General features: G+C 38.6%; 1 protein-coding gene across 3 annotated transcripts; it reads left to right on the top strand.

The window, feature by feature from the left end:
* Window positions 1–3,548: 3,548 nt before the first annotated feature.
* LOC102295385 lies at window positions 3,549–8,647 on the top strand. Of its 3 annotated transcripts, none has more exons than XM_042217683.1 (2): window positions 3,549–3,631; window positions 5,090–8,647. In XM_042217683.1, exon 2 carries the CDS (start codon window positions 5,877–5,879, stop codon window positions 7,326–7,328), a length of 1,452 nt encoding a protein of 483 aa, XP_042073617.1. In that variant the 5' UTR covers window positions 3,549–3,631; window positions 5,090–5,876; the 3' UTR covers window positions 7,329–8,647. The 3 variants fall into 3 exon arrangements, with proteins under 3 accessions (XP_042073617.1, XP_042073619.1, XP_042073618.1); XM_042217685.1 differs by having other exon boundaries at window positions 3,564–3,631; window positions 3,843–8,647; XM_042217684.1 differs by lacking the exon at window positions 3,549–3,631 and having other exon boundaries at window positions 3,641–5,189; window positions 5,692–8,647.
* The last annotated feature ends 904 nt before the right edge of the window (window positions 8,648–9,551 follow it).

Below are 9,551 nucleotides of genomic sequence, written 5' to 3'. Positions count from 1 at the left end.
TTCTATTTACAGGTGTTAGGATAATCATATGATCTTTCATTGCAGGTGTAACCATGATTGTTTTATACATATTGCAGTTTGTTGCTCATCATAGAGTTGTGCTCAAGTTAATAAGGGTTAAAAGCTACAGTCAGCGCGATGTTTGGCTGATCTATGGACTGGAGTGACTTTGAGCATAGAAGGCCGCACGCGCTTACATAACACTGATATCATGCTATTCTTTGTGATCTTTTATTCAGTTATATCTTTAAGTTAAGTTTTAAGTAGTGGCAGTTGATTAAACAACATTCATTTTATATTACATACCTGATTCAGAGGATTACACACAGATCAACTTAACAATCTGCAAAAACCTTGTAGCTGCAATGTTGTGTCTCCATAAGGGACAGTTGGCTCCAGGAAATAAGTGGGAGTCAGTGCCTGTCCTCGTGGAGGAGAGAATGTTCCTTTGCTGTGTCAAAAGTAGTCAAAAAGTTCATATTCAAGTGAAGTTCATATTATTACAGGTTTTGTTTCATGGCGATTCTGCGGACGCAGGCTCTGGGCGGAGCCAGGAGTTGAACAGATCTAACATGACAATTAAATTGATTTCATTCCCTGGCACAGGATGACAGGACTGGAGCAACGACACTGGTTAGGAGAAGGTCTGATACTTTCTGAGATATGAGGTCACTAACCTTTTCTTTTAATTTTCTAGCTCCGTTGATTTGACACATGGGAATGTGTCAAAAAAGGGGGGAAGTCGAGTTTTAACATCAAACAAGGGGTATATGAACATTTTTATGACTTCATTTGTGTTTTTAATAACTCAGGTATGGATATTAATAAAGAAAAAGCAATAATTCAAAGTATTGCGGAGATTAGAATATTATTTTACTGTTACTACATGTATTTCACACAGGTATTTGTACTTATGTAACAGCACATGACAAGTATTACTACATAAACTCCTCAGTGAGTTATTATGCAGAGCAGAGCTGGTCTGAGCTGCCAGCTGTGCTGTAAATGCAGTGAGGGCGCCCCCTGCTGTTTAACGATCAGTACAACAGTGTGTGAGAACAGCTCCCTGCCTGTCTGATGTCACTATCTCCACAAATACATGTGTTTCTGTCACGTTGTTCTAATGTTGTTCTAATCTAAACAAAACCAAAACACCTCTCCTCCTAGTCTAATAATCTAATGTTGTTATCTACTGACCTTCTAGTGATTCAGAATTGGTTTAGAATATTCAGAATGTCCCAGGGACTTATTCTAATCATATCCTATGTGTGTGTAAGCGTGTTTGCATTTAGCCCTCTGCACTCAAAGTCAATACCTGCAATATATCAGTCCGGACCATCACGCCGAACGAAGCTTATGACCTTCAAAAGACCAAGTGCCAACTCATTATAAGCACATTTGCAAGGTGTGTCTGAAAATTATTAAAACCACTCTTTTAACAAAAGACATCAAAAACAAATTAGCCATTCTTACTTCTAACATTTGCCCCCCAAAAATCATGTGTTTGCTTCCGCCTACTGTCCCACGGTTTCCTCTCCAGTGTGGTACTCAGCTTCTCATGAACACAGGCATTTTATCATCTAAACGCTATTCAGTTCATTTCAATGATTAACGCTTAAACATGGAAATAATGATTTATGCTTCTCACTGGTTCTCTAAAAAAGTCCGGAAACCTTTTGGGTCATTATTAGCTTAAGTTTTACTATTCATAACCATTATCATTACTGTTGCATCACTTATCGTTTATCATTATCATTTCATCAGAGCATTTATTGAAGCTGTTGATGTTACATTAAAGTCTGTATTTCAGGTGTGAACTTAATTACATAATAATCTTTCATTGCAGGTGCAACTGTAATCATGTTATCCATATTGCATTTTTGTGCTAATTAAAGAGTTGAAGCTCGGTCAGTTGATGGTCTGAAGCTTCGGGCAGCGCGACTTCCGCCCGATCAATTGAGAAATTCATCGAGCTATGAAAGGATTGCATACATGCTTACAATACAATACACCACATATAACCTGTAAACAGAATACAGGCCTGTGTGCACTCAGCAGCCTGCTGCATTGGAGTTTGCCTGGTAACAGATGACTCAGAATAGGTCATGCACTGAGGTCAAGACACACATAGGCTGCCTGCACACATACACAGTATCTAGACTTGTTTTGCTCGAAACTGCAAAGTTGTTTTACCTGCATACGTGACAGTTTAGTTCCACAGATAAGTGAAGTGCAGTAAATGAAATAACAGGAAGCATCTGGCGGTGGCGGAGGAACAGAGGAAGGAACTGTTCTTTTTTGAATGTGTCCAAGCTTGGAATTACTGGAACTGATGCATGTTAGTTATCTGCTTTGACGCATGATGCTCGTCATCAACTATGTTATATATATATATGACTGCACATTTATTGTTCTGGGAAGATCGATGCTATTTGTGTGATCGTGCTCGGCTTCCACATATATGTGTTTAAATAAAATCATTGTTTTGATGCACCTCACTGGGACTTTGCAGTCGTTTGTCTCTTACCTCAAATACGAATTCTGGCACCACTATTCTTTATAAATATGAATTTAGATTTTTTTAATGACTGGATAAAATATGAAAGAATACATGATGTTCCCATCTTACAAGGAGGCCATCATGTCCACATCAATAATCAATTCGTCTCACTGAATTGACTATCAGCCACCATAAAAATACAAAATAATATCACCACATGATTAAAAGAGGACCAAAATAAATGTCAAGAGATATATTCTTAAGTGAGGGCTCTGGGACTCGCCCCCTGCCCCTGGTCATAGTGTGACCCCATAAATAACTTCCCTAAACCTGCTGGTCTGGAAGTCCAGCAGTTCATCTAAACTAAAGGCACTTAGACTAAAACAGACATAGATACGTTTGTCCTTCCATAATACAATAAGAGCAGGTACGACCTCTCCCATCCTCCCAGGATGTGGGCGTGAAAGCCAGAACACTCTGGAATGCACACAAAGCCTTTTCAGACTATTACGGATCACACATCCTATCAAGCATATATGGTTAAATATTTCTTAATACAAATTACAATAATAAAATTTAAACCCATCATCACCACCCAACAGCCTAAGTCATCAAAAGCTCAACATGCAGTATTCTACCATATGCAAACTTATATCATTAAAAGATTATACTGACTACTGAGAACTTTGATAGAAAGGTCATCATATTTTTACTGATCAATCATTTTCATGTCATGTTTAAATGATATAAATTCAATGACATTTCTCACATATTTGGAAAATATGTGAGACATTTTCTACTGTAGAAAAATTTTCTACTGTAGCATTCAGAACCACAAAATTAGTTTCAGACATCAATACCATATAAAGCACTACTGAAACACTATTATACACAGTAAATGTCTTCTGTAACGTGACTCTTATGGTTTTGGGAGGTGGTTTTCCATCAGTCTGTAAACCTGAAAAACTGCATTCTCCCATCGTGACATCATTTGCATCACCAGCTTGCAGTCAGGTGAGATGTACTGATTCCATGTTTTTGAGTCAGATACAACACAGACACACCTGAGCGAGGACGTCCAGTCTCCTCACACTTTCTTGCCATCATTTTAAGGTGAAACAACAATGACAGGTGAGTTAAAACAAACACAGCAGCTTTTATTCCTGGGTATTTCTTCTGGACAATGACGTTTTTCTCATTTCTGACAAAAATGAAATTGCATTTTGAAAATATTTATGGAATTAAAAATGCTAAACTCAGAATGTTGTTGGTGTCAGAGGAAGACTCATTCTGAGCAGCATGTTAAAACTAGAAATACTGCTACTGTGCCTTGTTATTACAGGTAAGGGCTGATAGCTGGCAAGATGTGATGAATGTTCAGTCCTTCTAATGTTTGATGGTAATGAACAAAACCTGTGAGCTTGTCTATGTGCCATGAAACTCTGAGGAAGACCACATCAGCTCAGGACTCTTCTCCTGTCTCTACAAAGAAAGAAAACACTAATTATTGTTCGCATTATCTGACTTAGACACAAACTGAATTATTTTTCTTGATTTTCAACATGTTTGTCCTTTTTCACTGGAAATATGAGTGGTTCAGATTCAGGCACAAGTCCTCCCTGAGTTTCTATCCATCAACATGATGAAAATTAAATAAACAAACTAGTGCTTTCAAAAGTAATGCATTAACACAGATTAAGCTGTCATCACAATTAAATTAATTGCAGAAAATTGTGCGATTAATTCGTTTTTTTTTTAAGTCTATTGACCGCACTAAAAGAAACACTTTCAGCTAAAGCTGTTGGAAAGTCATACAAACTATCAAACGGTGGCTAAAGCTACATCATTAATCCTTTTCATGTTTCATGAAGTTTCTTTCTGTGTGGACGAGTTGATCAGCCTCAGAAAGCTTTATTAATCTTTTCAGTGGAACAGACTACGGCAGGAGCATGAAACAGAGAGCTCTGGGGTTCCGGGTCTGCAGCCTCACCATCACTGAGTGAATGCAGTGAGCTGTTGTTTCAGGCTTAGCAGAGGGACTGACGACAGCTTACCAAAAGATTGCATTCAGTTAAAGGAATTTGTATTATTGTTCATGCACGTCAATAACTTCCTGGAACATGGAGATGACTCATTTTCATGGCATTAACTCTACCTATTCATTTTCTGCTGTGAAAGCTGAAATGTCAGCTGTGCAGAAACAAGTCCAGATAAGTCAAACACACTTTAAACAAAGTAAGAGTTGTCACATTGGGCTGGCGTTACAGCAACTGGACAGTCATACTGGTAACCACACTAATAAACACATTTACAATATAAAATATGTGATTGGAAGTTATACTGAGTCCTTACCTGATCATGAATTCTGACTATGTTGGAGTCTTTCTGACAACTCCCCCTCTTTCTTATGACTTCTGTTAGAAGCTTTTATTGCATATTACATTAAAACTGTGTGGTGTTTATATCAAGAGTTTGACCATATGATTCATGAGCGGGCATTTCTATACTATTACAAGGGCACTCTACTAATATACTGTACAAAAGGGTCAGATCATATTTCTCTACCAACTCATTCTTAATTTGAACCAGGAGACTAAGAATCAGGCCAACAGCTTCTCAGCAGAGGAGAAGATGTGAATATTCTGCTGTGTGCTGAAACGACAACAAGAGGACACTTTCCTGGTTTCAGGTATGCCATCAATACCATATAAAGTATTATTGAAACACTATTATACACAATATATAAATAGGAATAGAAATGAAATATTGTCATTAATGGGATGTAGACAGCCAAAAGTCTATTGCACAGTGACAAACACTACAGCTTAGTTGTGTCCTGTTACGTGACTCTTATGGTTTTGGTCCGTCTGTCTGTAAACCTGATAAACTGGATTCTGCCACGGTAACAGCATTGGCATTATCAGCTTGCAGTCAGGTGAGATGTATAGATTACTTGTCTTTGAGTCAGATACAACACAGACACACCTGAGTGAGAACAAACAATGCAGCTTTTATTCCTGGGTATTTTGGACAATGACGTGTTTGTCATTTCTGAGGAAAAGAAAAATCATAACAGACTCCAAATGTATGTCTTTCAGACTGATTGATGTCAGTGACTTTGGTGCGATGTGTTCTCTTTGTTACGCAGCTTCTATTGTAGTTATGGTTTAATCCTGCATGTCTGTTTTCAGGCCTGGGTGTGACAGTGAAACTTGTGGTTAATCACAGTTAACTCCTGATTTACCGGCTCTGCATGTTGGGTCCACAAATGCGGACAGCTGTCTCTCTCTCCGCTGTCCAAACTTAGCCCATTTGAAGACTGAGCCTTCAAAATGAAACCAAACTAAATACAAAAAAAGTGGGTATCCTGCACTAAATGCCGGCGACTGAGACAGCAGCATTAACAGACAGTGTCCATGTGCTGGCCCTGACTGTATGTGATGAAGCTGTAAACCTTGAACAACACATACGGAATTTCAGCTTGTACAGCAAGAATAGAAACAGTAATGGAGGTCATGCATTCTTCTATATTCAAAGTGGCATGACAGTTATTCAGCGGTATGACTTGGATCACAAAGACCTAGAGATGATCTGGGTTGAGATTTACCTGCCAAACTCCAGACCAGTGTTAGTGGGTTGTTGTTACAGATCATCAAAAAGCAAAATAGATTATTTGCATAAAATCTGCAGAAAAATAGAAATGGTATCAAGTGAAGACAAAGACATTTTCCTTCTGGGAAACTTTAACATTCACTCGATGAATGACTCAGAGAAGAAGAAAATTGATTTTGTCTCCTCTGTGTGTGGACTGACCCGGATCATAAATGAGCATACCACAGAGACACGTACTCATCACATCTACATAAATAGTAGGTCAGACATTAGGCCAAGAGTGGAAGTCGTTGATCCTCTGCTCATTGTCACTGTACAAAGAATAAGTGAAGTGCCTGAAGACAACATCAGAGAAAATGAAAACTCTCAGGTCAACTCTCTCAGGTTTGAGAGAGTTGACAAGGAAGAGGTTAAGAGGTTGTTGACCCTCGTTGATTCTTATCTTCTACAAACTGCAGCTCCGTCCATGTCTGTTGTCATACGTGACATCCTGAACTGCTGGATTGACCGTGGCGAGATTCTGTCACAGAGACATGAGAGCTCTGTTTTCCCTCCTAATTTACATGCGATCCTGGAGAGAGTTCTCCTCCAGCAGATGGAGAAGCACTTTAATGAGTGTAGCCAGTTCCATTCAGGGGTCACTCTTAATGACATAATAACTGAGTGGACCACACATCTGGACAACAAAAAACAAGTCGGAGTTGTATTCATGGATTTCAGTTTATCCTCTGACATCATCAGTCCTGATCTGCTGATTCACAAACTGAAGTCTTACAATTTTTCACTTTCGGCTATTTCTATGATAAGAAGTTTTCTCTCTCATAGAAACAGCTCGTGTCACTGGACAGACACTCACTGTGAGCTGCCACGAGGAAGCTGCATGAATCACTTCCTGCGCTCTGTTTATACAAACTCTTTAAAAAGTCCTTGTGTTGTTGTGAGTGGCAGTCAGTTGATGATATATCAGGCAGCTGATAACTATGAGTGTTTAAAGAGAGTGTTGAAAGAGGAATCAGATAATGTGCGTGACAGGCTCAGAGAAAACAGGATGGTTTTAAAGACGTTCACATCAGCAAGGATCGACGAAAAGGAGCCAGTGAAGCAAATAGGAATTCGCCTCAATTCCACACTCAGTGTAAATGTGGAAGAGTTTAACTGGATCAGAGTATTAAGAGTTTTACTACACGAAACACCTCACTTGGTTTGGACATCTTAGTGAAATCATTCATAAAGAAAACCTTTGGTATCAACAGGAAGTGCTGTACAGTTTGCTCCTCCGCTTTTCCTCTGTAAACATTTATTCTGAGTTTATCAGAAGTGGAGAGTTTTGTGCTCCACCAGTCTGCACCGTGGACGTCTGTCTCGAAATATATTTAACTACAGAGGTGATTTATGAGACTGTTAGTAATTAGAAGATGTTGAAAGGTTGTTGACTTTACAGGCCATTGTATTTTAATTACTTTGTCATATTTTTTTTATTTTTTTGATTTAGCATAAAAACAAAAATATATCAAAAATATAAATTGAACAAATTGTTGCAGTGTTCAAAGCATCTTGCAAATATAAAGATATAGACTGGATTAGATAACAGAGTCTTTGGTCTTTGAGCCTTTGCTTGTATTGATGGCATTTAGTCCCAGTGTATTTCCTCTATAATCTGTGGTGGCAGATTTATTTTCTCATCTATTAATCACATATTTAATCATATCACACTAGTTATAGTAATATCACTTTCTCACTTTATATCCTTCTTAAGCCAATTCCTCATATTAATCATATTTTAATGGTCAACTTATCCATTTTATTTTCTTGATTTGTGGTTGAAGAAGGGACCAGCACTGTGTGAGTGTGATGTGATTTTTTTACTGCCTGTTGGGGTTAGGGATCGTTTCCTCTGTTCAATCATGTCCCTGTTTTGTAAGAACATTACCTGTGTTCATAAAAATAAAAAAACAAACAACTGTTTGAGACTTCTTCTTCCTGTTATTATTATTATTATTATTATTATTATTGTTGTTGTTGTTGTCATTGGGTCTTCACCAGAGGTGGGTCGAGTATCCAAAAATTGTACTCAAGTAAGAGTAGCATTAATTTACAATATTATTACTCAAGTAAAAGTGAAAAGTAGTTGATGAAAAGACTACTCAAGTAGTGAGTAACTGTTTGTAATGTTTGATTTATTTTTTAATGCTATGAGACAAACAAAAATAATAAATATACAAATTTTAGTATTTTCTAATAGAATATATGTAAAAACATTAGCAAATTAAGGCACAACAACTCGATTTTCCAGATTTCAGGTTTTCGCAAAACATAATGCTTTTTTAACCAATTACTACAGTAAGAAAATATAAATTTAAGAACCATTTTCAGTGACAAGACATGCTGTATACTTTGTATTCACTTTTACTCCAAATGGCACAGCAGCCTCAGGGAAAACACTAGAACAATGTGCACATACAGTGGGGCAAAAAAGTATTTAGTCAGCCACCGATTGTGCAAGTTCCCCCACTTAAAATGATGACAGAGGTCAGTAATTTGCACCAGAGGTACACTTCAACTGTGAGAGACAGAATGTGAAAAAAAAATCCATGAATTCACATGGTAGGATTTGTAAAGAATTTATTCGTAAATTAGGGTGGAAAATAAGTATTTGGTCACCTCAAACAAGGAAAATCTCTGGCTCTCACAGACCTGTAACGTCTTCTGTAAGAAGCTTTTCTGTCCCCCACTCGTTACCTGTATGAATGGCACCTGTTTGAACCCATCATCTGTATAAAAGACACCTGTCCACAGCCTCAAACAGTCAGACTCCAAACTCCGCCATGGCCAAGACCAAAGAGCTTTCGAAGGACACCAGGAAAAGTATTGTAGACCTGCACCAGACTGGGAAGAGTGAATCTACAATAGGCAAGCAGCTTGGTGTGAAAAAATCAACTGTGGGAGCAATCATCAGAAAATGGAAGACATACAAGACCACTGATAATCTCCCTCGATCTGGGGCTCCACGCAAGATCTCATCCCGTGGGGTCAAAATGATCATGAGAACGGTGAGCAAAGATCCCAGAACCACACGGGGGGACCTGGTGAATGACCTGCAGAGAGCTGGGACCAAAGTAACAAAGGTCACCATCAGTAACACACTACAACGGCAGGGAATCAAATCCCGCAGTGCCAGACGTGTTCCTGCTGAAGCCAGTGCATGTCCAGGCCCGTCTGAAGTTTGCCAGAGAGCACATGGATGATACAGCAGAGGATTGGGAGAATGTCATGTGGTCAGATGAAACCAAAGTAGAACTTTTTGGTATAAACTCAACTCGTCGTGTTTGGAGGAAGAAGAATACTGAGTTGCATCCCAAGAACACCATACCTACTGTGAAGCATGGGGGTGGAAACATCATGCTATGGGGCTGTTTTTCTGCCAAGGGGACAGGACGAC

The sequence above is a fragment of the Haplochromis burtoni genome, unplaced genomic scaffold (assembly GCF_018398535.1).
Source record: "Haplochromis burtoni strain Fernald_Lab_line unplaced genomic scaffold, NCSU_Asbu1 Contig_2588, whole genome shotgun sequence".
In the NCBI taxonomy this organism is placed as follows: domain Eukaryota; kingdom Metazoa; phylum Chordata; class Actinopteri; order Cichliformes; family Cichlidae; genus Haplochromis; species Haplochromis burtoni.
This window is presented reverse-complemented; position numbering and strand designations above follow the sequence as displayed.

Bases quoted from the DNA above. Each gene is read 5' to 3' on its own strand.
- LOC102295385 (XM_042217683.1), top strand. From the start codon at position 5,877: ATGCCGGCGACTGAGACAGCAGCATTAACAGACAGTGTCCATGTGCTG.